Source organism: Dipodomys ordii, unplaced genomic scaffold (genome assembly GCF_000151885.1).
Source record: "Dipodomys ordii isolate 6190 unplaced genomic scaffold, Dord_2.0 Scaffold205, whole genome shotgun sequence".
NCBI classification, from domain to species: domain Eukaryota; kingdom Metazoa; phylum Chordata; class Mammalia; order Rodentia; family Heteromyidae; genus Dipodomys; species Dipodomys ordii.
In genome coordinates this window covers 66,566-93,871 of record NW_012267421.1, presented here as the reverse complement: position 1 = coordinate 93,871, position 27,306 = coordinate 66,566, and the positions used below count along the sequence as shown (strand labels likewise).

General features: G+C 40.4%; 1 protein-coding gene across 1 annotated transcript in view; it reads left to right on the top strand.

Moving 5' to 3' along the window:
- LOC105999956 (zinc finger protein 585A-like) overlaps nucleotides 1-27,306 on the top strand; it is a 79,087-nt gene that overhangs the window by 10,334 nt on the left and 41,447 nt on the right. Inside the window, exons 3-5 of the mRNA XM_013035126.1 lie at nucleotides 303-429; nucleotides 929-1,018; nucleotides 6,466-8,732. Coding sequence (XP_012890580.1) covers nucleotides 303-429; nucleotides 929-1,018; nucleotides 6,466-8,732 — 2,484 coding nt within the window. The remainder of the gene's footprint in view (nucleotides 1-302; nucleotides 430-928; nucleotides 1,019-6,465; nucleotides 8,733-27,306) is intronic.

Sequence of the window (27,306 nt, the reverse complement as noted above, 5' to 3'; positions counted from 1 at the left end):
TTTTGCAGGTATATACCTGTAGTGTTGTTATCCTAGATCATAGCCCCTTAAAATTTTTTTTATCACATCGCTACCACTAGCACCAGTGACATTTTCTGATCTATTTGAGAAACTTAATATTAGTAATTAACAAGTCAGTATAATAACAGGTATTTCTACTTTGATTTGTTTTTCTCTTACTCTGTAGATAACAGAATAAGCTATAACTATCTTATATAAAACAAAAGCATACATATAGAAGAATAAAATTCCAGACTTGGTATTTTCAGGGTTAACTACTTGTTGGAAATATGCCATTACAGAGGATGGTGTCATTTGAGGATGTGGCCATTGATTTCAGCTGGGAAGAGTGGGAGTACCTGGATGATGATCAGAAAACAATGTATAGAGATGTAATGCTGGAGACCTACAGCAACCTGGTGTCCTTGGGTGAGCAAAAGTCACATTAACTCACAGGGTGAAGTGCTTTATTTTAGTCAGTATTTGAATACTTGTCAGATTCAGTGCTCTTTAGGTGTGAGATTCTAGTCCATTGGGAGTGTCACCTCTTTCTAAGAAGAACTTCACATTGGCTGTTTGCTTCCTGAAGCTGTTTTATTGTCATCCTTTAAGGAGTTGAGTTAGTGGTCTGGCAAAAGTTCTATGTTACATTCCATTAACAGGGTACTACTGCCTAAAGCTGAAGCCATTATAGGGGAATATGCAATCTAGAATACAGTGTACCTCACTATTGGAGATGTAGTCTTGAAATCAGTAAAGGTGGTACTAGAAAATCCAAAGCTGGTATTTACAGGAAAGGTTAACCACAGAGCTGGTGAGAAATGAGAAAATAGATTTAGGAGAAGCCATGTATTCCAGGATGTCAGCGATCCTCATACCAAAGGTGACCCATTGTGTACAAAACTTCTACACTATTTCTTGTTAATAGGGCACTATGTTCCTAAATCTAAAGTGATTGTCAAGCTGGAGCAAGGTGCAGAGCCATGGATGAGAGAAGCCCCAGACAAAAAATTAACAGGTGCGTCTATGCTTTTTTGGCAGTGATGTTTTAAAGAGCAGAGCACAGTTGGTGTGGCTATGATAAGCAATAATGTTCCCAGCTCCTTGTGCCCTTGGTGTGGCAGAGATGTAGGTGGTCCTTGGTCCATGGGAATCAAGATGTAGAGGCATGCTGAGTTCTGTGTGGGAGGAAATTTAAAATGGGCAGTTCTCCTTTTTCTTTGCGGAAATCATTTTATTTTATTTATTTATTTATATTGTGAAAATACTGTACAGAGGAGTTACAATTACATGGGCAAGATAATGAGTACATTTCTTATCAAGCATTGTAGCCTCCTCCTTTGTTTCCTCTTCCCATCCCTTCCCATCCTCCCCCGCCCCCTGGAAATCATTTTAAAGCAAAAAAGAAAACAAGAAATGTATGGAATATATCATTTTTTTATGGAACTGGAACCCTGCACATACCAGGAACTAAGGAGGACCCTAGGGTTGCTGTCCTCAAAAAGCAAAAAGAGGCTTCTCAATAGTGGTGGGCAGTGCCTGGGATTTATACCCAAAGTCTTAGTTTAGGAAGGATGGTGACCAGGAAGGTGGACTCGTGTCTCTTGTCTTCTATTGTTCTGAGGGGCAGGGGATTCAGAAAAGGAATTTTAGATGACACTTTGCCTAAAATGGAGAAGAATGCACTGATGCCTATTTTTAATTATATCTACAGCGGTTTTAGTGAGAAGTTAGAGCTGAACAAATGCAGGTATAAATTCTCACCTTCAGGAGCCACTCCTGCTTAGGTAAAAAGCAAAGAGACCTATTGTAAGGAAACTGAGTCATGAGGGTATCAGAGTAAACAAAGGGCAGAAAGCAAACTCAGTACACTTTATTCAGGAGTGAAGTTTGGGAAGGGTGACCACATCTCCTTTAGCATAGCTGAGGAGGAAATCGCTCACCCCTCTTACAACTAGGACTCTTTAGATATTAAGTAGAAAGAGTGAAGTTGGGGAGGGGCAGTCAGAAGTGGGGTGAGATGGAGGGGGGTGTGGATGAGCAGTATTATTTTGGCTTAGGACTTTCAGGGTCTCAATAGCATCTGTATTAAGTAAGAGGCTTCACCATCAGATGTGGCCTTGGTCTCAAGCTCTCTTCCAAGACTGTTGGTGCATTTGTTCATGGGCAGCAAAGGACAGTTCTAAGATATAGTTATCAGGGGGTATGGTGAATGCTTTAGGTCAAGTTACTTTCCATCATCCCTGACTCTCGAAAAGCATAAGAAACAAGGAGGAGAAAGGGGTGCTGTCTTGTCTGGCTACTTTCTGCTGATGTGAGGTGGTGAGGGGAGTAGGAGTCTTATGCTTTCAGAGTCAGGTCTCATTGAGCCGAAAAGATGGCTTTGACATGCTCCTAGGTTGCTGCCTGAAATATATCTGTTATGCAATGGGTCTGGAACTTTTATGTGGATTTTACTTGAATGCTATAGAGGATTAAACCTGCAATGACAAAAGACTTATGAGTAGTTATCTCAGAAGTTTGAAATAACAACTTTTTAAACAATGTAATTATTTTTATTGCAAACTGATTAAGATTGTCACCTTTGTATATACCACTAGATATTTTGGTTGCAATGAATAATATATGGATCCAGGCTTGCTTGGTGTTTTTTCCCAGCTTTGTATCCAAAGCAGTTTATATACTTGGAGAACAGAGATATTAGTAACAATCCTTTCACACCAGTGTATTAATTTTGATCTTAGGAAAAATCTTTTGCCATTTCATAAGCTCTGTCTTATGAAACTCAATACGTATACCATCTGCTACTTACTTGAACATTCTGTGGTTTATCTTCATTTTTCCCTTTTGGAACAAACATTTAAGACAATTCTTTCTTCCCAAATTCTTCCTTATCTAAAGGATATCATTTTTCTAGTTCCTCAATTCCCTTTCCAAAGTCTTTCTTCATACTGTTTTATAAGCTCTGTTTTATAAAACTCAAGACATACATCTTTTCATTTTCACTTCCTTATCTCATTACTGATTTTTCCTTTAATTTGTATTTGAAAACCTTTCAGAAAACTTAACTGAAAAACATAGTTTTAGAAAATACTCTGTATTTATGGCACCAACAAGCAGAATTTCCACTTTTAAACATATACAGGTACAGAATAAAACAACTTAGTTATTAGCAAGAGTTTCTGGCTAATACAGCAACTCAGTACAGCCGGTGATAAATCTCATGGTTGTCAGCGACCTTGAGTCAAGTTTGTGATAAACTGCAAAGCTGCCAGCTTTGTAGACTTGAGTGAAGGAGAGATTTTTGCTTTTTACTTGAAGTGAGACACTGAGGCTAATGGAGAAATGGAGGTTGTTAGCAAATTAAGATTAATTAGACTTTGCCAGAGAACCACGCAGACATCCAGGTACAGAGAACAAAGAAAGGTTTATTGCCGGGAAAGGGAGCCGGCAAGACTCCTTCTCACAAGGGAGGAATGAGAAGAAGCACCAGCTATTGTTTGGGGTGACCTATATAACCTAGGAGGCTTAGAAGGGGCTAGAAGGCCGAGACTCTGGGGTGGATGTGTGGGCCAGGGGCTTCATCATGGTGGACTAGGATTTATGGCTCCCATCCAAGTAGTAGATAAGGGTCCTGCAGCTGCCCAGTCCTGAAGGTCACTCTAAAGGACTCTTGTTGCCATATATGGTGGTAGCTTCCCCAGAGAAGTGCCAAGGTAAAAGGGGCCGAAGTTGATTATTTACTGCCTTTAGTACATGGGCCTAGTGTTGCCTAGGAAGGGAGCATGCATGTGGAAAAGAGAAGGAATGGACTAAGCTATGGGAAGGGATTCATTTCACTAACAGGTAAATTCCAGAAATCTGTAAATTTGACCTTTCAGTAAAAGAGAGACTAGCCCCAGAGTGGACTAGAAAGGATATTTGTTGTCCAGTCACTGCCCAAGTGATCCTAGGTTCCTTACTTAGATACACTACTGGTGAAGACCTTGGTGGAGTCAAAGACTCCAGACTGCTCTATTCTAGTAGATGAGGGCAGGGTAAATCTGGATATGGCTGTACTAGGGACAAGGGCTTCACTCCCAGGGGCAATTAATTTTCCAGTGTCCCTGGCATCACAAAATGGGCAAGGCTGAGAGAAGGGCGATGGGCTTGGGCAAACTCTTGTCCAATGTCGCTCTTTGCTACAATGGAAATAGGTAAAAAGAAGAGCAGAAAGGCCCAAGACCTTGTTTGGGAGTGGTCTGGCATAGCATAGTCTATTTTGGGACTGCATGACAGTAACTAAAAGTTGGCATTTAACTTTAAGGAGTCTCTCTTGTTCTTTATTTTTGCTTCTTCATTCGGATTATTAAAGATGGTGAAGGCCACATTAAATAACTCCTGTTGTGGTGTTTGGGGGCCATTTTCTAACTGTTGAAGGTTTTTTTTTTTTTTTTGCAGATGTCTGGAGTGAATTGGTGATAAATTTAATGGGAAGAAAAAAATTATCCCTTCAGGGAGGTGGGAGCAGTGGGGAGAGTAGAGAGAATAGGAAGGCTATCAGCAAAGAGAATCTGGAATGCTAAAGCAAGGTAAACAGAGGAAGTTTACTTAGAATGGACAGTTTCAGCTGAAAGACTAAGGATTGCTGAACTAGAAGAATGTAGTCAGGAATGAAGAGGGAAAAAGCCTGGGGCATAGGGAACTTACTGTTTTGTTCTGTCTTGAGGCATAGTTTATCCAACTGGTCTTGGGGCCAAATGAGGGCAGAGAGGCTGTAATTATTTTCAAGGCTTTTAAATTTTTGATGAGCCAGCTCAGGGGAGAATCCAAAGAGCCAAACTGTTCTTTAGAGTGTGACCCAATCATAGGATTCAGTTAAGACAAAAGCCAGAATCCTTTGGCGACAAAGGGACATCTCCATTTTATTTCCAAAGGGGACCTTCCACAGGCCCAGACCATCCCTCAGCCAAGGGCATTATCAGATCAACCTCAAGACAGTGGATGGGGTACTGCCCAGGGTGCTCAACTGGGACGACTGGGAACTCTTACCTATTCTAATGAGGGTGAGATGGTCAGTGGAACTCTTACCTACTCTAATGAGGGTGAGATGGTCAGTGGTGTGTGCAAGAGACAAAATAGTGAGAAGCTTTTACCTGGAATTCGTGATGGGAAGGTCAGGTAGTAGAAGGAAGAGTAGAACAATGGTCTTAATGGAGAATAGTTTCTGATCTAGAGGTCTGGAGGAGAGTTTAGTCAGAGTGGGGGAAGAGAAAGAGAAGTTCCCAGTGGTCTTACAACTGCATTTGCCAGTCAGGTCCATATAGGTCTGGGTCAAGACAGCCTCCCTTATATGGCAGTGAGGCAGTGAGAGCCTAGGGCCCTGGGTCATCATGTCCTAGCCACCATTTAGCCAAAGTAAACATGAGGACTGACTGGCTTTCAGAAAGCTACTGGGGAGGAAGGAAAAAAAAAAGAGCATACAAAGAATGACAGAGGAGGTAGACAGAGTCCTCTATGGGACAGGAGTCCTCTGGGGAACTCCTTCCTGGGTTTCAGTTCCATTTGTAAGGAAAATGAGTCATGAAAGTATTAGAATAAAGAAAGGGCAGAAAGTTAGCTCAACAGATAATATTTGGGAGTGAAGCCTAGGAAGGGAGACCAAGTCTCCTTCAGCATAGTTGAAAGGGAAATGGTGCAACCATCTTACGCCTAGATCTCTAAATATTAGGCAGAAAGAGTGAAGTTGGGGTGGGGCAGTTGGAAGTGGGGAGAGATGGAGGTGGGGTTGGTGAGCAATGTAATGTTGACAAGAATTTCAGGGTCTCAACAACATCTGTGTTAAGCCAGAGGTGCCAACATCAGATGTGGCTTTGGTCTCAGACTTGCTTCCAAGACTGCTGGTGCATATGTTTAGGGTACAGGGAAGGGAGATGCTTCAGCAGAGTTGGCAGTACGGACAGTTCTAAAATATGGTTGTCAGGGGTATATGAATGCCTTAGGTTAAGTCACTTTCCATCAACTTAAATCCTCTTATAGTCTATGGTACTGGACAGTATTTCTGTCTTCTGACGTAATGGTTGAAAAGCAGCACAAAATATAAATTATTTCAAGAATACAAACCAATTGTCCCCCCGTTAAAACACAACAAAATGAAAACAGAACACCAAAGGAATAGTAATGACATATGGTAAGTACTCAGGTTAAAACTTTAGGCAGTATGAGTTGAGCATTTTGACTAAATGCTTTCTCTGACATTAAAAGAGGAAAAAAAAAGATTAAAGAATCACAGAAAAAAACATGTTTGAATTGTAAAAATATCAGTATTAATTTCTTAACTCATTAGGGAAAAAAACATTCTCATAAATCAATTTTTAGTATTGATACTTTAAAATCTTTAGCAGTTAGGATGGAAGGAAATTTCTTTACCCAGAAATGCTTAGATCTCATTCATGTTTTTTTCTTCTTTTCTGTGAATCATTTTAGATGTCCAGGAAATGGATGATGTGATTGTGACATGCCAGGAAAGTCCAGATGAACATCTATGGGAAGTCGCTGTCCCCAATAGCAACACAGTAGAGGAAAGTATTAGATTAGGAAGGACTTTTAATTTGAGGTCAAACTCTATGTCAGAGCTCATTAGGAATAATGAGAACTACTTAGGGATGAGGACTGAGGAGTTCACTGTGTGTCAGAACATACTTCTCCATAGTAAGTCTGCTGAAGCCAGGCCTCATGTCTCTTGTATAGTTGAAAAATCCCTCAGACATTTGAAGCATTTTAGTCAACATTATGAGAGTCCAAATGAGCAGAAGTATTTTGAATATGGTGGAGAAGGGAAGGCATTAACCTCAGAGACCACATTCTTTACACAAAATTGTTTTTTTGTGGGTGATCCCTCCTATAAGCATGATAAATATAGGAAAGACTATGAAAAATCTGCTCTCATTGGCCAGGGAATACCTCATATAGGGAGGGAAACACCTGAATGTACTATATGTGGGAAAACATTCTACGTAAGTCCTACACTCACTGCACATCAGAAAATACTCACAGGAGAGAATCCCTGCATATGTAGTGAATGTGAGAAATCCTTCAGTGAGGAAATATACCTTTCAAAACATCAAAGCAAATATCCAGAGAAGTCCTTTAAGTATACCAAATATGCAGAATCTATCTTTCAGAAGTCAGACTTGACTTTACAGCCTCAAACTTACAGAGAAGAGAAATGCTGTGAATGTGATGAATGTAAGAAATCTTTTGCCCAGATTTCTGCTCTCAGCTGGCATCAGAGAACTCTCACAGAGGAGAAAACTTATGCATGTAACAAATGTGGAACATCTTTCACCCAGAAGCTAGATCTTAGTGTTCATCAGGGAATACACACAGGAGAGAAACCTCATGAATATAACAAATGTGGGAATCATTTCAAACAAATGTCAAGTCTCAATGAATATCAGAAATCTTACCTAGGTAGGAACCGTTATGTTTGCAACATATGCAAAAAGTTTTTTAGGCGGATGTCCTATCTCAGATTGCATCAAAGAAGACACACAGGAGAGAGGCCTTATGCATGTAACACATGCGGAAAGGCTTTCACACGTCGGACAAGTCTCTCTGTACATCTGAGAAGACACACAGGAGAGAAGCCTTATGAATGTAACACGTGTGGAAAGGCTTTCATGCAAGAATCAATCCTCAATGCTCATCAGAGAATACACACAGGAGAGAAACCTTACGCATGTAACACATGTGGAAAGGCTTTCACACGAAAGTCACAACTCAGTGTGCATCAAGCAACACACACAGGAGAGAAACCATATGAATGTAACAAATGTGGAAGGTCTTTTATGCAAAACTGTGTCCTCAGAGTGCATCAGAGAACACACACAGGAGAGAAGCCTTATAAATGTAACACCTGTGGAAAGGCTTTCATGCAGCGGACAAGTCTCTGTTTGCATCAAAAAAAACACACAGGAGAGAAGCCTTATGAATGTAACACCTGTGGAAAGGCTTTCGTGCAGCGGACAAGTCTCTGTTTGCATCAAAAAAGACACACAGGAGAGAAGCCTTATGAATGTAACACCTGTGGAAAGGCTTTCGTGCTGAAATCAATCCTCAATACTCATCAGAGAACACACACAGGAGAGAAACCTTATGAATGTAAAAAATGTGGAAAGTCTTTTAAGTGGAGCTCATGTCTCAGAACTCATCAAAGAATACACACAGGAGAGAGACCTTACGAATGTAACAAATGTGGAAAGACCTTCAAGCGAAAGTCACATCTCAATGTGCATCAAAGGACACACACAGGAGAGAAACCGTATGAATGTAACACATGTGGAAAGGCTTTTAAGCAAAAATCACATCTCAGTGTGCACCAAACAACACACACAGGAAAGAAACCTTATGAATGTAACACATGTGGAAAGGCATTCACGCGAAAGTCTTATCTCAGCAAGCATCAAAGAACACACTCAGGAGAGAAAGTTTATGAATGTAACACTTGTGGAAAGGCTTTCAAGCAAAAGTCACATCTCAGTGTGCACCAAACAACACATACGGGAAAGAAACCTTATAAATGTAATACATGTGGAAAGGCTTTCAAGCAAAAGTCACATCTCAGTGTGCACCAAACAACACACACAGGAAAGAAACCTTATGAATGTAACACATGTGGAAAGGCTTTCAAGCGAAAGTCATATCTCAGGAAGCATCAGAGAACACACACACACGAGAGAAACCTTATGAATGTAATATGTGAAAAGGCTTCCAAACAAAAGTCATGTCTCAGTGTGCATCAGAGAAGACACAGGAGTGAAATCTTATGACTTTAACAAATGTGGAAAGGCATTTAACCAGAAATTAAATCTAAATATGTATCATACATGCACAAACAAACACATATAACAAATGTGGCCTTTTAATCATTGAATCAGTCCTCAGTATGCATTAGAGAATGTAAGCAGGAGAGAAACCCTATGAATGTAATATATGTAGGAAACAGCCAGAAGTCATACCTCTACAGTTACCAGAACTTGACTCATGCCAGAGACTCTGGAAGGTGAACAATATAGAACATCATTCGACCAGAACTCAACCTTCAGTACACTTTAAGAGTACTTATGGAGAGAAACTCTACATAGAAAAATCTTTTTTTTTTTTTTTGGTCCGGTCGTGGGGCCTGAACTCTGGGCCTGGGCGCTGTCCCTCAGCTCTTCAGCTCAAGGCTAGCACTCTACCACTTGAGCCACAGCGCCACTTCCAGTTTTCTGGTGGTTTATTGGAGATAGGAGTCTCACGGTCTCTCCTGCCCTGCCCGGGCTGGCTTTGAACCTCGATCCTCAGATCTCAGCCTCCTGAGTAGCTAGGATTACAGGCATGAGCCACCAGCGCCTGGCTTTATATATTTAAAAACAGCTTGATAATGACATAAAAATAGGCCTGAGGTCCAGTAGAACAGAAGACCCAGAAATGAACACACAGACTTTGAGCCACCTAATACTTGATAAGGAAGCCAAAAACACATGTTGGAAGAAAGCCTCTTCACCAAATGGTGCTGGCAGAACTAACTATACATATACATTCAGAAAAGTGAAGTTAGATTATTATATATCACCCTGCACAAGAATCAATTCAAAGTGGATCATAGCTCTCAGTATAAGGTCAAATACCATGAAAATATTACAGGAAAGCATACGGTAAACACTATGAAAAACTTCCTAAGTAAAGATCCAAAATATCAACAAACCAAAGAAAGAGCAGAAAAAATGGATTGCATTAAACTGAAGAGTTTCTGAGTGGCAAAGCTAGCAAGATAGGTAGCAAGATAAATAGAATTCCACAGAATGGGAGAGGATTTTGACCAGCTATGAATCAGACAAGGCCTCATATCTAAAATATGCTTAAAAAAAGAAAACTTCCCTCGTGGCTCAGTGGTAGAGCGCTTGCCTTGCATGCATGAGGCCCTGGGTTCGACTCCTCAGCACCACATAAGCAAAAAGAAAAAAGCCGGAAGTGGTGCTGTGGCCCAAGTGGTAGAGTGCTAGCCTTGAGCTGAAGAGCTGAGGGATAGCGCCCAGGCCCAGAGTTCAAGTCCTACGACCAGACCCTCCCCCCCCAAAAAAAACCCTTCCCTCAATAAACCCCCAAAGAAACAATGACCCAATCAATAAATGGGCTAAAGACTTAGAGACTTATCAGATTCCAATTCATCCCAATTAGAAGGGCCAAGAAAACTAACAACATGCTGGTGAGAATGTGGCCAAAAGGGAACTTTATTACATTGTTGGTGGGAATGTGAGCTTGTTCAACTACTCTGGAAAGCAGTATGGGGATTCTTCAAAAGACTAACTAAATATAGATCTTCCCTATGATCCAGCAATTCCACTCCTGTGCATTTATCCAATTGACCACAAACGGCTTCCACACCAAAGCCACCAGCACAACCATGTTCACTGTGGTATTGTTTATCATAGCCAGGTTATGGAATCAACCCAGATGCCCCTCAGTGGATGAGTGGAACAAGAAAATGTGGTATATATACACAATGGAATTCTATGCTTCCATTAGGAAGAATGATTTTGTACTATTTGTGAGGAAATGGAGAGACTTGGAAAAAATTACATTAAAGTAAGCTAGACCCAAAGAAATGTAGGTTGTACTGTTTCTCTCATTTGTGGTAACTGGAATGTGCCTATAAGTCTACTAAACAGACTGGATTGTTAAAGAGAAAAAAAATACACTGGAACATGCCAAATTAAACTGGACTCTAGACATTCACACAGCAAGACCAAAGGAAGATATTCTATGAAAAGGATCACAAAGGCTCAAGTTATTTGCATATGATTGTTATAAAATGATGCTTATCAAAATGAACTCCAAGAAATGGAAATGAGGGTTTTTTTCCCCTTTGTTGCTGTTTTTGATTTACCTTTTGTCTCGTTAATCTGTTTGGGGAATGTATGAGAGGGGCACAGGAAGGGTGAGATAAAGGGTGAACAAATGAAACTGGTATTCATTAGATACTATGTTGAAAATGAATTGTACAACTTTGTGGGGATGGGGGAAAAACTGGGAAAGAAAGGGAAGAAGTGACAGTCCAAAAAGCAATGTACTCATTACCTGATTTATGTAACTAACCCTTCTGTACATCACCTTTACAATAACAATTAAAGAAGTATATATATACATATATATGAATATATGTTCAGTGTATGTTTACTCACTTCAGATACATATATAAGTAAAGCAAAAAATGGTGAAATAAGGATATTTTAAACCAAACTTTTGTTCCATTTGCAGTACTACCAGGTAAATGATTCTATCAACATGTAGTGATAATTTCACTCCTTAAAAAAAAGGCCTATATATATTCTTGAGAATCCCTGTCTTATTCGAATTGTTCTTGTTTGTCTTTGATGCTCTAGGAGACCTCCTTGCCCAGGACTTTCCCTAAGTTTTGGAAAGACTGAGGACAAAGTAGCCAATGTTCCAAACCAGCCACCTGCTTGCTATGGATACCATCATTCCTATAATTGTTGAATTCTTTACAAGATGGCAATGAGGTAATGCCATCTGATCTGAAAGGATGGAGATAGATTACTTCTTTATTAAGTCAAACTTTTAGATTCTAGCAAATGTTTTATTACCCAACAGTTTAACAAATATAGCACTTCTTGGATGAAAATATAGAAGATACCCAACTATCCCACTTTTGGGCATTTACCTAAATGATCACAAACGGGTATATTAAAGCACAACTATGTTTATCACAGCACTATTTACCATAGCTAAGATATGGAACAAATCCAGATGCCCCTCAGTAGATGAATGGATCAAGAAAATGTGATATATATGCATATATATCTATAATGGAATTCTATGCCTCCATCAGAAAGAATAACACCTCCCCATTTGTTAGGAAATGGAAAGACTTGGAAAAAACGATATCAAGTAAAGTAAGGCAGGCCCAGAGAAACATAGGTCCCATAGTTGCCTTCATTTGTAATAACTAGTATATGTCTAGGACAAGCAGAAAAGGTCAAAAGCTATGTACATATGACCATATAAGATGATGTTGAGTGAAATGAACCCCAAGACAGGGACACAAGTGGTTTTTTTCTTTCTTGCTATTGTTTTTACATACTTATAATGTACTATGTGATTTTGTTTTCTTTCTTTTGTATGTTCTTCCTCCATGGTATAACCCGTTTTCACTGTGTTTGATTCTGGTGCCCTGAATCTTGTATATACACTTTTCTAATTTGGGGAGGGGAAGGAAAATAACAAAATGCTGAAATAAGGATACAGGTTGACTCATTGTAACAGTGATGTGTACATGACACTATGTTGAAAACGGACTTAACTTGGGGGGGGAGTTGGGAGGTGGGAAGGGAAGGGATGGTAGGGGAAAAACAAAGGAAGAGGTAACAATGCTTGATAGGAAATGTACTCATTACCTTACTCATGTAACTGTAACCCCTCTGTACACTATTTTTACAATAAAAACATAAAAATATAGAAGATACTCTTCATATAATAAGCTAAAAATTTGCGTTCAGAATCTCTCCTACCAGTTGGGACTCAGACTTAAAACACTTAAGGCTGTCTAATGAAAATGTTTTGCAAGGGAGGTGTTTTCTGTAGATCTGAGTTGAAACCATTTGTATGTTAAAGGTTTGTTTCAAGTAGTGGTATCTCATAGTCATTTGGAAAGTCCTTTTCTCTATCACGTGTAAAAGATGTTAAAATATTTATTTCATGATCATTTTCCTTCATTAGGCAGAAAATTCTGTGATTTTTAGTCCAACTTTAAAATTATTGTAGAGGTTATATATTTGATTATATGCTCTGGACCAAGGCAGGTGAAGTAACATCCATGAGCCCTGCTCTCATCACTGAGCAAGCAGTGCTAAGTGACCCTAGCTCCCCAGGTATCTTTACCACCAACAGGAAAAGAACATAGTAGCCCAAGTCTGGAGTTGCTATTTTAAGTGTCAATGATTTTCAGTCAGTAGCACCATTTCATGTAACTGCTTTTTGTGATTTATATGTGTAAATCCTTTGTGTCCATTGGGGGGAACTTAATGGTTTGGTATCTCTAGAATTAGCCTTATTTGAGTAAATTTTGTGTTATGGGCTGATGATGGGCAACCCTTTTCCAGGCAGGCAGCTTTTAAGAATTAGTACCTAGGAAGATTCGTGCCTTTGTGGCAGCTAGTGACTAACTTTTTTTTTTTTTTTTTCATATATAGCCCAGGCTGGTCTCCAACTTATAGGCTTCCCCTCCTAATTATTGGGATTACATGCGTTTTCCACCCTGTCTGGCTCTAAACTCCCAGTGAAGGCATTGTTTTGCTAACAAAAGAATTAGCTATTTTAAAAAGTTCCCTTTTTCATTTGATAAATTCATTTTGAGACATCTGAGTACATTGCAATGTGTAAGATCGAAAAATGAATATGTACTGCAAGCTTTGTTTTATCTCTTAGCTTTGCTAAATGACATTGAATTGGGCTGAAACTGTACTTACTAGGAATTATCTGAACAATTAATGGAATGAAACATGAAATACTTAGAATGGGCCATGGAAAAATATTCTCAACCATCATTGTTTACTATTTTTATTTTGGAATTTTGTTTTGTTTTGTTTTTGTTGGTCATGAGGCATGAAATCTGGGCCTAGGTACTGTTCCTGAGCTCTTCAGCTCAAGGCGAGCGCTCTGCCACTTGAGCTATAGTACCACTTCTGGTTTTCTGAGGGGTCTATTGGAGACAAGAGTCTCACGGACTTTCCTGCTGGGGATGGCTTTGAACCACGATCCTCAGATCTCAGCCTCCAGAGTAGCTAGGATTACAGGCATAAGCCACCAACACCCAGCTTGGAAATCCTATTCATGTAATTATGTATACAAATTTCAAACCATTTGTATTGAGTATTCAATATTCTATTGTATATGGACTGGCATAGAGTGTTAGTCTAATGAGCTCTTAAGGACTTCTAATATTACAGTTGGAAATGTATTATCTCATAATTTTATCACCTTTACTTAGCCAAATATCCTCTATATGTTTTAGGATTGTAGTTATAGCAAGAGAAAAATAATAAGTATAGATGTGATGGGTATAGGGGAAAGGAGTTAAACTTTGGCAGTAATTACCAATGTAATTCTAAAACCCTAGTTATAGGTACAGAAGAATGCAAATGGAATATGCTATGATGATGGGCCTAAAATAAAGTTTTTCAGAGAACCAGTTATTTGAATTGATTTATTTTGAAACAGGATTCCCCTGGATTGAGCATAGGCAAAGATAGCTATATGACTGCATCAGGCTGTAGTCACACTACAGCTGTAGTTCTTATTGAATTGAATTTGTGTATGTGATGCCACAGTACCTGTTACAAAATAGCCTACTATGTGCCAAGTATAGTAGGCACATATATGCTGGGTGCTTTCATGTTACACGTATCAATTCTAACAGTATTATAGTGTCTCTATTATAGGATCTCTAATGTTTACTGCTAGCATTAAAGCTAGCATAAATTTAAACTTTGTGGAGGTAGCACTTGTTTTTTGTTGAAAAATGGAATGCAAACTATCTCTTGTCCTCATAGAAGGGATTTGTATATTATGACAAAAATGAAAATCAGATGATTATATCATTAGTAACCGTGAAGTATTTTATTTCACCTGATGAGCTAATCTTGAATTACTTAGATTTTCAAAATGTATTGGGAAACTATAACTTAACAGATCTATGTTGGTCCAGTGACACCAAGAACTTAGTCCTCACATCCTCTATGCACCTCTGCTGGATAACAAAGAGGTTAAAAGAGGTATTAAGTAGCAACATATCACACAAAAGACTAGAATTCAGCATTTTAATATCAAAGCCTCACTCTTTTTAATATATATTTTTATTGTAAAGATACTGTACAGAGTGGTTACAGTTACATGAGTAAGGTCTTGAGTACATTTCCCATCAAGCATTGTTATCCCCTCCTTTGTTTTTTGCCACACCTACTCTGGTGGAGTCTGCTTAGCATGGGAAACCTGCTTTCAGATCTGAGAATGGGGCTTCAAAGAGGCCTACCTCCTGGAAAAGGCTGGCAAGCCCCTGGAAAAGATGTGTTGCTGTTTTTCTTTTCTTCGCTGTATAGGAGCACCTATTAATCTTTTACTGTTCCTGCTGCTTATTGTACTTACTCATGCTCAACGTTCCCTTATTCAAGGCTCTTTCTTAAAAGTGTTGATGACTCCAACATCTGATGAGTGTCTTAAGAATATGACTAACTCACCAGAGTTAAGTGCTACCCTAAAAGCCCCTCTTATGGAGGCTAATAGACAAGTCATAAGTAAATATATAAGTATTGGGGATTTCATGACATCACTTCAGCAGAAGGAATTGTTTGTAAGAGATTTACAAGAAGCTGTAGGCCCGGCTAGAGCAAAAAGAGTGTTTGGCTATTGGAGACTTTCCTTTAATCCTAAAGCATATACAATAGACTCATATAGATAAGTAGGTAAGAAAGATGTAGAGGGATATTTAGACCAAAAGCTAAATAAGATTCCTAAAAGGTTGGTAGATGAAAGGTGGCAATGGCTTATCAGAGGAAAATGGTGGGATCCTCCATTATCTAGAGGACCCCAAAGACTTCCCCCAGATCCATAGCCTTTAACAGGTGTGTATGATAAGGATGGCAATCGCTGGGAAAACTACTTAGGAGAAAGAACTTCCTATTACTCTCTTCCATTTACTGAGAGACTTGCTAGATCTAGGCCTCCTTGGTGCTTACTATTAAAGAAGGAGCAAGAAAGATCTTATGAGACAGTTAAGGCCTCTATAGAAAAGAGTAAACAATTATGTGAAAGGGTTACAAAAAAGACACTATGAGCTTAAATTTGATATATGGCCAGATTTAACTAAGTATACTGAATATCGTGATTTTTGGCCACGAATTAGGAACCCTCTAAGCACAATTACTTAGAAAAGATTTAAAACGTATAAAGTACAAAACTAAACAAAAGTAACTATGAAGTACTAGAGTTCATGCCTTTCTGTTCAGCACCTTGCCCATATGTTCTGGTTAATGGTTAATAGGTGATAAACATCGAAACCCATTGTATTTCTTAAAAATAGAGGTAAAGCCGAAAATAAGTGCCTATCGTCATAGCTCGTCATCCACAAAACAAGATCAGGCGACCAGCTGGTGACCACCCAAGAACGAAGCCTTGCAGCAAGATCGTGTAACCTTTTGCCCTTTCTCACGGAGACTTTTGCTATAAAAGCTTGTTATCCTCTGCATTAAATCGTACTCAGCATCCACTCCTCTTGTGTGTGAGTTGTCTGTTTGCCATCTCCCCACCTATTCCAGTTCCTCCACTATGTGTCCTTCGTTGTCCTGACAGAGCCGGTCCGAGGCAGTTTTTCCCCTACCATCCCTTCCCCTCCTCCCCCCAACCTTCCCAATTCCTCCCTCTCCCTCCCCGCCTCCCTGCAGCCCCGAAGTTGTAAAGTTCATTTTCAATATAGTGTCTTGTACACCTCATTGTTACAATGTGTCAACCTGTATCCTTATTTCAGCATTTTGTTATTTCTCTTCCCCTCCCCAAATTAGAAAAGTATATATACAAGATTCAGGGCACCGGAATCAAATACAGTAAAAAACAGGGGTTATACCTTGGGAGAAGAACATATAAAAGAAAGAGAAAAAATCACATAGTACATTATAAGTACATTAAAAAGAATAGCAACAAAGGTAACACCTCTTGTGTCCCTATATTGAGGTTCATTTCACTCAACATCATTTTATATGGTCATATGTACATAGCTTTTGACCTTTTCTGCTTGCCCTAGACATATAATAGTTATTGCAAATGAGGGCAACTATGGGACCTACATTTCTTTGGGCCTGGCTTACTTAATATAGTTTTTCCAAGTCTTTCCATTTCCTAATAAATGGGGAGGTGTCATTCTTTCTGATGGAGACATAGAATTCCATTATATATATATATATATATGTATATATGATATATATATTATATATATACATATATTATATATATTTTCTTGATCCATTCATCTACTGAGGGGCATCTGGGTTTGTTCCATATCTTAGCTATGGTGAATAATGCTGTGATAAACATAGTTGTGCTGATACAAAGTCTCACTCATATACGTTGATCTTAGTGTTTAATTCATGGAGTGTCACTTTGAGGTTGATTTCCTTTGCCTATGACATGGACAAAGTATGGTGAAAAGTCCCTAATTTGTGGAAAGCAATTGCTTGAGCAAGAAAAATACTATTCATTTGTATGTCACTCCAAGAAATTCCTAATATTTGTTTTTCAGAGTGACTGTTACAGGATGAATAGTTGCTGAAAGGCTCCAGGATGTCCAACCTTTCTTGCACAGTGACTAAAATAAAAGAAAAATGTGGAGAGTCCATGAGTATGGGCTAGAAGTAAGTATATGCCCAATGTTGGGCAGGTCGGGTGGACCCCACCAGAACTTGATTTGATTAACTCAGACCCAACTAAGGCCTCTTGCCTTAGTTCCAACTCTATAACAAACTGTTTGCTATATTTTTAGTCATATCCAACCCAGGCCATAGGGGTGAGAATATGTGAAGTATGGAGTCCTTCTCCTTGTATGTTAGCTTGGACCTAACAGAAGTAGCTTTGGCAAACCCAGTCTCCCAACATTAGCTACTCTTTTGCATTGAATTATAGTTAGTGTTTGGGTTATCATTAACTCTGGTACTAAGATAGTTAGTTTTTTGTTGTTATTTCAGTCCTGGGGCTTGACCTCAGTGTCTGGGCACTGTTCCTGAGCTCTTTTTGCTCAAAGATAGCACTATACAACTTGAGCCATTGCTCCACTTCAGCCTTTTTGTGGTTAATTGGAGATAAAGGTCTTGTGGACATTTCCTGCCCAGCCTGACTTCAAACCATAATCCTCAGATCTCAGCTTTTTGAATAGCTACAATTACAAGAGTAAGCCACCAGTGCCCATCTTTTCTATGATTTTTTTTTTGGTTGAAGTTGGGTTTAGGGTTAGTGCTAAGGTTGAGGATTGAGGGTTGAGATTCAGTGTTAATGTTAAGATTTAGGGCTAGGTTAGGATGAGGGTTTATGTTTGGGTTGGGCTTATGGCTCGAGTTGGTATTAGAGGTTACCGTTAGTGTAAGATTTAGAGTAGCCTTGTTAGAGTTAGGGTTTGGTTAGGAATGAGGAAGGGACTGTGGTTGCAGTTACAGTTAGGGTTAGGGCAAGAGTTGAGGTTAGGAACTCAGATAAGGGTCAGGATAACTGGTGTGCAATATCATACTTTTTAACAAAATTTTTGTTTGTTGTGAACTTAATTCAGGGTCATAGCATTCTACCTCTTGAACTATACCCAGGTCCCCAATTACTTTTATGTAAGTATTTTATGTGTGTGTACTGGCATGGAGCTTGGACTCAGTGTTTTGTCATCTTTTTCACTCATGGCTGGTGTCCTCTCACTTGAGCCACACCTTCACTTTGTCCTTTTTTTGTCCCCTCCAGTTATGGGGCTTGAACTGGGAGCTTGGGTACTGTCCCTAAGCCTTTTCACTCAAAGCTAGTGCTCTACTAGTTTGAGCCACAGCACCATTTCTGTTTTTCTGGTGGTTAACTGGTGATTAATGGACTTTACTGCCCAAGTGGCTTTGAACCACATTCCTCATATCTCAGCCTCCTGAGTAGCTAGGATTACAGGTGTGAGCCAGCAGTATCTGACTCACTTTGTGATGTTTTGCTGGTTTATTAAAGATAAAAATGTCACGGAATTTGTTCCTGGGATGGCTTTGGACTTAGATCTGATCCTCCTATGTTGCTAGGATTACAGTTGTGAACCATCAGTGCCTAGTTAAGTGAATGCTTTTGTTGAAAATAATTGAGTTTTTTTTTTGTAGTTTTTTTTTTTTTCCAGGGCTGAGGACCGAACCCAGGGCCTTGTGCGCCGCGCCAGGCGAGCACCCTTCCGCTGGGCTAAACTCCCAGCCCCAATAATTGAGTTTTTATTTCAAAAGCCTCCATATTAAAAGACACAATTTATATAAACTGAAGTGCCCTCTAAATATTATTAGTATTTAGGGGTTAAGCTATGCGATGTAGATCCCAGTATTAGATTTGCTTCTTCCACATGGCTCCTGAGCTCTTTAAGATTATATACACACCAGTACAAAAGCCATAATCCTCAATGTAAACACATGTTTCTAACTTATCAGAGGAAATTTAAAGATCAGAAGTTTATAGAATGATTGTGAATAGGAGAAATATGAAAAATTATCTTTTATTAAGCCAGGCATTATTTAATAAAATTCTAGTGCAATTGAGGCAATTCATCAACTTTATCAGCTTCATATCTTTTTTTCCATCTTCTCCAGAACAGATTTTCCAGTACTCCAATCTGTGATTCAAATACTAACTGCAAAAGCACATCAACTGCAGGTGTATGTCTTCACCAAAACTCTTCTGAGGTAGTCTAGTCAGTGGCAGTACGTAGCTATTCATATACAGAAAATGTGTATCAGTACCTGCCACAAGAACACATGTCAGGGGCTGGGAAGGTGGCTCAGTGGTAGAGTGCTTGCCTTACATGCATGAGGCCCTGGGTTCGATTCCTCAGCACCACATAAGCAGAAAAAAAAGCCGGAAGTGGCGCTGTGGTTCAAGTGGTAGAGCGTTAGCCTTGAGCTGAAGAGCTGAGGGACAGCGCCCAGGCCCAGAGTTCAGGCCCCACAACAGGACCCCCCCCAAAAAAAAGAACACATGCCACTCATATCTCTACTTTGAAAATGAGTATGACATTTAGGTCTCTAGTATCAGTATGCTGTGCTTGCATTTCCACAGGTATATGGTGAAGGGAAAACAATATCAATATGTAACTTGTTAGCAAGCAATTGGGTCTACAAAGAACAATATGACAAAGTAACCTGAAGAGTTAAGGGTGAAAACTTCCCCAGGCTCTTAGAAATCCTTTTAAAGTTTGATTGTAAGCACTATGGCTCAGGTGTTGCTGGAAATGTTAACTCTGGAGGCAGGTGTCAGTGGTGAGTTCCAATAATTCTAACTATTCAGGAGGCTAAGATCTGGAGAAATATGGTTCAAAGTCAGGCTGGGAAGAAAGTCCTTAGAACTACTGGAGGTGTGCCTCAGAAGGTAAAGTGCAAGCTAAATAACATGAGGCAGTGAAACCAAACCCTAGTATAGGGCAAAAAGAAAAAATAGAAGTTACTCTGGGACTTTCCCCTACAAACTGTGTTAGTTGTGAAGAATTCACTACAGATTTTCAATACTATTTAAAAAATTACCTGAATGCATTGCTACTTCTTATATATTATACAGTATGAACAGTGAATTGAAAAAAAAATACAAAAGGATGAGGGACAAACAAAACTTCAAAAAACAAACTGCAAAAGCTGTACTACTTATTATGTCCACTGAAAGGAAAGTATTGTCAGGCTACAACACAACCTGTGAAAGCTCATGCTGCTGCCCCAGGTATCAAAGCATCTTGGGCTAAACACACATCCTTCCCACCGTGAGAGCTAATGCTAGAGTATGATACTTATTGCTGCCTGCTATTGTCTGCTACTACTGCTTACAGAAACCAGCCAAAGGCTCTGGATGGCATTGCTGTCCACATAGCATGTTCTATAGATGTGTTGTAAATTACATGGTTGAGAATGGATCAATCACTCAGATTGGTAACCACTCACTGAGGACCAACTTTTCTACTGATAGTGAGAGTCTGATTGGTCATGGCCAACCTGTGTCAAGTACATTGAATGTAGAAAGAAGGGAGATTCCACACATCTCACTTTGTACCATGTGGTGTTTTTTTGGATTGAAGTAAAGATCTCTTAAGATCCTGTCCTTGGGCTGGGAAGGTAACTCAGTGGTAGAGTGCTTGCCTTGCATGCATGAGGCCCTGGGTTCAATTCCTCAGCACCACACAAGCAGAAAAAGCCAGAAGTGGTGCTGTGGCTCAAGTGATAGAGTGCTTGCCTTGAGCTGAAGAGCTGAGGAACAGTGCCCAGGCCCGGAGTTCAGGCCCCATGACTGACAAAAAAAAAAAAAAAAAGATTTTGTCCTTCTGTACTTCTAGCCTATTGATTCTGATGGTCTATCATCTGCACCATGCAGACTTTCCACCTATGCTTATGGGCCACTTATGATACCACACGTGAATCTACTAGGCCTGGCTAAGGACTCTGTGGGAACCCCAGACTTCGCTAGATGTTTGCAGCTCAGTCAGTTGTCAGCCCTATTTTTCTCTGCCCATCCCTCTAGTGGATGTGGCTCCAGGGACACCTGTGGGGTTAGGCAGACATGGTATCTATGAAGCCACCTCCAATATCACATCCCTGAACTTGCATTCACTTCTGCCTTATGCTCACCTAACATTATCCAGAATTCACCGTGTTCAGGATTCTATTTTACTCACTCAGGATCTTTCCTGGAGTTACTGTAGAAAAGGTACCAGATTAAGGAAGAGCAGCGTGACAATAGAGGTGACCTAATGAGAATGGAAGTAGGTTTGGCTACTGGAGCTTGATGGCAATCCTCTAATACTAGAGACTAGTAAAGACAAGGTATCCATGTGGCTAAGCAGTGGGCAACATGTGCTGCACATGCTAATGTGTGAGTCAATTTGACTTACTACCTTCAACCATGCTAATGTGACACATTATAGAGGGAACAAACAAGAGGCAGAGACAGGAAACTGAGTGCATGAGTCCAGCAACATGAGTAGGATACTCATATCTCAATCCCATGTTGCTGAAGAAATGCAGAATCTCATGGCAGAAAGGCCACAGCCCTTCCCTTGGAAAAATGACAGTGAAAGGAAGGAGACTCGATCTGAGGACAGAGGACTTACAAGGTTTGAACCTGTGGGGAAGAGAAAATGGAAGGGCTGGGGAGGAATTTAGGAAGCTGAGGGCTCTCAGCTCTTCTGCAAGAGGACCAAGTCTTTGCTGATTTGGCTTCTTCCTGATCATTAGCACCTAGATGGGTGCCCACTATAGTACCATCAGTGACCATTGCCTATTGGAGCACAAATGCGTCTGTGTATATCACACACTCACCTATATTTCATCTTGTAACACTGTGGACCTTCCCTGGGGATGGTCCAGAAGCTATCTCCTTGCTTAGCATCAAAAGTGCTTAGTGGTAAGGTCAGAATTGACCAAGTTTCTGACAACAATACAGCCCATGAGGAGGGCACTATTGAACATTCCTAGTTTACAGAAAGGAAACTTAAAGCATAGCAAGCATTTGTCAGAGACTATTTGGAGGGAAGTCCTGGGCACCAGTCTAAGCTGGTGGTCACTTGTATACTGCTAATGACACTTGTGTGCTCCTGCCTCCACAGATCCTGAGTCCATGGGGGAATTGATTTGGCCCATGGGGAGACCAAGATGAATACAGTGTGGAAGTCCTATACCAGAAGATGTCCAGAAGACACTGGCATACCACAGCTGACTTGGACATAGTATAACAACCCATCTGGCCCAACAAGAAGATCACAAACAAGGAGAGAGTGTGGCCAGACCTCAAACCTGCACTTCGTGTTGAAAGCTGAAATAAGATGGAAAATGCCAAAATTATGACTACGTAGCAGTAGTGGTATATAATTATGTAGTGATTTTCTCTAAAGCAAAAAAGAAAATATTATTAGGTAAAATTTCTTAAAATGTCATAAATAAGACCACGAGTATCAAGGCTCATTTCTAACTCATGAATGCATTGAGAAGCTGGACAATATGGTACAAAATGCCCTTGATCTGCTTCATTGACACCCTGGATTGTGCTGCTCCCTGGTGCATAATTCAGCTCTCTTGGCTTGCCTCAACATGATTCACCTTTCAACTATGATTCATGAGCTACGTTATATTTTCCTATTTCTTCAGATAACAAATATCCTCTTTGTAATATAAAAACCAGGATTATGTGTAGAAAAGAAAAGTTGGTTTGTTCTAACTATTCAGTTAAGGCCATGGGTAGAAACTTGGGTTCACTTAATGAGCTAGTGGCCAAAATCAGGCTAGTGGGCCCCCTGAACACCTCTCTGGTTCACAACAACTAGCTGCAGACCAGCACCAGCCATGGACTTGCCAGAATTGTCCACTGCTTGTGGCCTCTAAGTACTTTGGAGGGGAAGTGCCCCTCACTCTCTCTGTAACTTGTACTGTACTGCAGTGTGAGGATAGCAGCCTCATGTTCCACATGTAAGGGATGCGTGTGCTCACAGTTGTCTCTAGGAAAGTAACCCCTACATGTTTCTTGGCTCAGATCCAGACATAGGTGTTGACAAGGAGGTACCAGAGCCGGTATTTCTCTTCTGTGAAGTTGCTGACTCACATGTTTAGGACATGTCCCATTGTGCCTAGAAGAAAAGGAAGGTCTACTTCTGAACACCCGGTGCTAGTAGAGTGAGCTGCAGTTTTAAGTAGGTAACCTGAAAATTACACATATCTCTGGATATGTTAAGGTTTTTATTCATAGCAAATATTCTCATGCATCAGATACCTGCTGTTCCTCGTGTCTTGTGTTCTTTGTCTACTCTGCTTTGGGGACATAGTCTATCTTCCTGCAGCATAACCTAAGGGAGGTAAGATTCCTTTATGAAAGCCAGGAATAAATGGATACAGTGTGTCAGCCTGTTGTCCTTACTCAGGACTGAAATAAAAAACTCAGTGGCAGATTAAAAATTATTAAGTCTACTGGGCGCTGGTGGCTCATGCCTATAATCCTAGCTACTCAGGAGGCTGAGATCTGAGGATCACAGTTCAAAACCAGCCAGGGCCAGCTGGGGCACGTGAGACTTTTATCTCCAATAAACCACTCAGAAAACCGGAAGTGGTACTGTGGCTCAAGTGGTAGAGCACTAGCCTTGAGCTGAAGAGCTGAGAGACAGCACCCAGGCCCAGAGTTCAAGCCCCACAACAGACAAAAAACAAAAACAAACAAAAAAAATTATTAGGTCCTTCAGGCAGTGATGGAGCCCAAAGCACTGGCCACCACCTGACAACCTTCAATGTTCCCTTTTCCATGCCAGTTTCCATATTTCCACCCTAATGGTTACTTCTGTTGAAGTGACAAAGGTGACACCACAGTACCATCCATTAAGTTGTGTTATGGCTTTGATATGAAATGAGTCTTCCGAATGCATACTGAAGGCCTTCTTCCTAGCTCATGGTCCTTTCAGGAAGTGACTGAATCTAGGTGGAACTAATCTCAATTAATGGATCAATTCACTGATGAATTTATTTATGTATTTATTTATTTGGGTCCAGTCAAGGGGCCTGAACTCTGGGCCTGGGCATTGTCCCTCAGCTCTTCAGCTCAAGGCTAGCACTCTACCACTTGAGCCACAGTCCACTTCCGGCTTTTTTCTTTTTGCTTATGTGGTGCTGAGGAATCAAACCCAGGGCCTCAGGCATGCAAGGCAAGCGTTCTATCACTGAGCCACTATTCCAGCCCCCACTGATGAATTTAAAGCAGAACAGGCTTTAAAGAAAATGGGAGCCAGGCACTGGTGGCTCACAACTGTTTATCCTAGCTACTCAGGAGGCTGAGATCTGATTATCATGGTTCAAAACCAGCCCAGGAAGGAAAGTCCATGAGACTCTTATTTCCAATTAACTATTAGAAAATGGCAAGTGGTACTGTGACTTAAGTAGTAGAAAACTAATCTTGAGCTGAAGAGCTGAGGGACAGAGCCCAGACTCAGAGTTCAAGCCCCACAACCAACAAGAAAAAAAAAAAAGAAATTGGGAAAGTTGGTCACTAAGAGCGTGCCTTTGAATAATGTATTTTCTCAATAATGTATTTTCTCCCTGGTTATTTTCTTTTTCTTTCTCTTTCACTATCCTGAGTGAAACACCTTCCTTTGTGGTACCTTTCCACTACCTTTCTGTCTTGACACAGGCCCATAAGAATAGAGCCAGTTTACCATAGACTGAAATAACTAAATAAAATACCTTTTTTTTTCTCTTTTTAGTTGTTTATTTCAGGTATTTTTTTTATCACAGAGACAGCTTTGAAATACTAACTTAAAATAGTTAAAGATGAGGGAGCAATTCGTTGTCATTTACTTTTCTGATAATTATTTAGTGTGTGTGTAGCAGGACACCAAGAGAAAACATGAGCCTTGCTAGACTTTAGAGATGCAAATGTGGACAAAGAGAAATCTGGCCCTAGAGCTATAGTGAATGCTAAGACCCAGATTCAGAGCAAAGGACATCTAAAGGGCCCATGATGGGGAAGAATACAGTGGTTGCTTGGATGGAAGCTAGAGTCACTATACACAGTCCCACCAGGCTGTGGGCATTGTATACCATGCAACTACTCATGTCTTCTTTATTGCCCAGGTTATGAATAAAACTGCCAGGTGAAAGCTAAAGAATACCAAAGGACAATATACATGTTGAGAATAAAACCACTTTTTGAAGTAGAACTGAGGAAAAGAACATCAGACCTCCTTTGGAAACTGAGTATTCAACAGTTGGCTATCCTTCAGCTGCAGTTCATGTACCTTTTTTCAGACTAAGATGTCTGTGCTCCTCATCCCCCATGACCTGCACTCTTACCATGACCTTGGCTCAAATCCAGGAACTAGCTTTCCAGCTTAGAACAAAGGCATATGAGCAGATGACACATCTGAATACCAGAGGACAAGATTCTCAGAGACCTGCTGGAGGCTTTCAAACTTCTCCCACAATTTGTTTAGTGTGTGGCCTTTCAGAGCACTGGCAGCATTGCATTGCTGGAGTTCAACCAATGTTTTGACAATTGAAAGATTCTAAAAATATCCCATCCAGATAGCCTACCTGTGGGTCTAGGAGTCAGCCATACCTTCCCCAGGAAACCACCACCAATGACCACCCTGGCAAGAGCAGACAAGATTGCACAGAGCAACCTGTAAACAGCAATATCACCCCGACACCTGCCAGTCATAAGGGCTTCAGAGGTACCAGGAGTTCTTACGTGAAGTGTACACTATGATATGAATTTCTGGAAGAACCTAGAATATCAGACAAAATAGCAGAGAAAACACAGGAGATGACAGAGCAATATCTAGTTCAGCTTTCCTGTGGAGCAACTAAGGGGTACTAAGGAGAAGCAGGTGAGGATCTGAGGGGTTAAAGTATACCAGCAGTGTGTATACATGGCCAGGCCTGGAGCATCTACTTGAACATCTCCTGACTTGCTGTATGTACAGAAAGAATAGCAAAAGACCCAAGGAAAAATTACTTATTATTGCCTGCCAAAAATGTAGGGCTTATTTTGTGTAGCAAGGAACATCTGCCAGTACTTTATATCACTTTATTGTCACAAGCTAGGAAGCCCGCTGGGCATCAGTGGCTCATGCCTGTAATCCTAGCTACTCAGGAGGCTGAGATCTGAGGATCACAGTTCTACGCCAGCTTGGGCAGGAAACTCTGAGACTCTTATCTCCAATAAATCACTCAGAAAGCCGGAAGTGGCACTGTGATTCTAGTGGTAGAATGCTAGCCTTGAACTAAAGAGCTAAGGGACAGAACCCAAGCCCAGAATTCAAGCCCCATGACTGACAAAAATAAAACAAAAACAAGCTAGGAAGCACAATGGAATAGCTAAAAGATTCATATTTTCAGTATGTGGTAACTGAATTTTTTTGTTTTTGTTTTGTTTTTGTCAGTCACGGGGCTTGAACTCTGGGCCTGGGCACTATCCCTCAGCTCTTCAGCTCAAGGCAAGCACTCTACCACTCGAGCCACAGCGCCACTTCCGGTAGCGGAATTTTTTTTGAGACAAGATTCTCAAAAATACCTTGGTGTGGAGTCCAGGCTGGCCTCAAACTAAGTCTTTTGCTCTCAACTCCCAGTTGCTAGAGTTGGAGGCATGAGACATCACATCTGGCAATAACACTAATTTATTAAGTTATCAAATCAGTTTAACACCTAAGCCATGTCTACATGACATCCATCTATACCTTCACAACCTCAATAGTCCTTATTGACATCAACTAGATATTGTATTGGGCCAATTGTACGTTCAGGGAAACTCAGGGCTTTCACCACACCAAGTACTGCCTTAGTATTAGTACCTAGGTCAAGCAGAATATCTGAATTGTTTTCAGTGCAACTTAACACTGTTTCCCTGTAAATGTTTTTCTGTTTTAAACTTCTTTTAATTTTTATTTTTTTTGGTCCAGTTGTGAGGCCTGAACTCTGGGCCTGGGCGCTGTCCCTCAGCTCTTCAGCTCAAGGCTAGCGCTCTACCACTTGAGCCACAGCACAACTTCTGGCT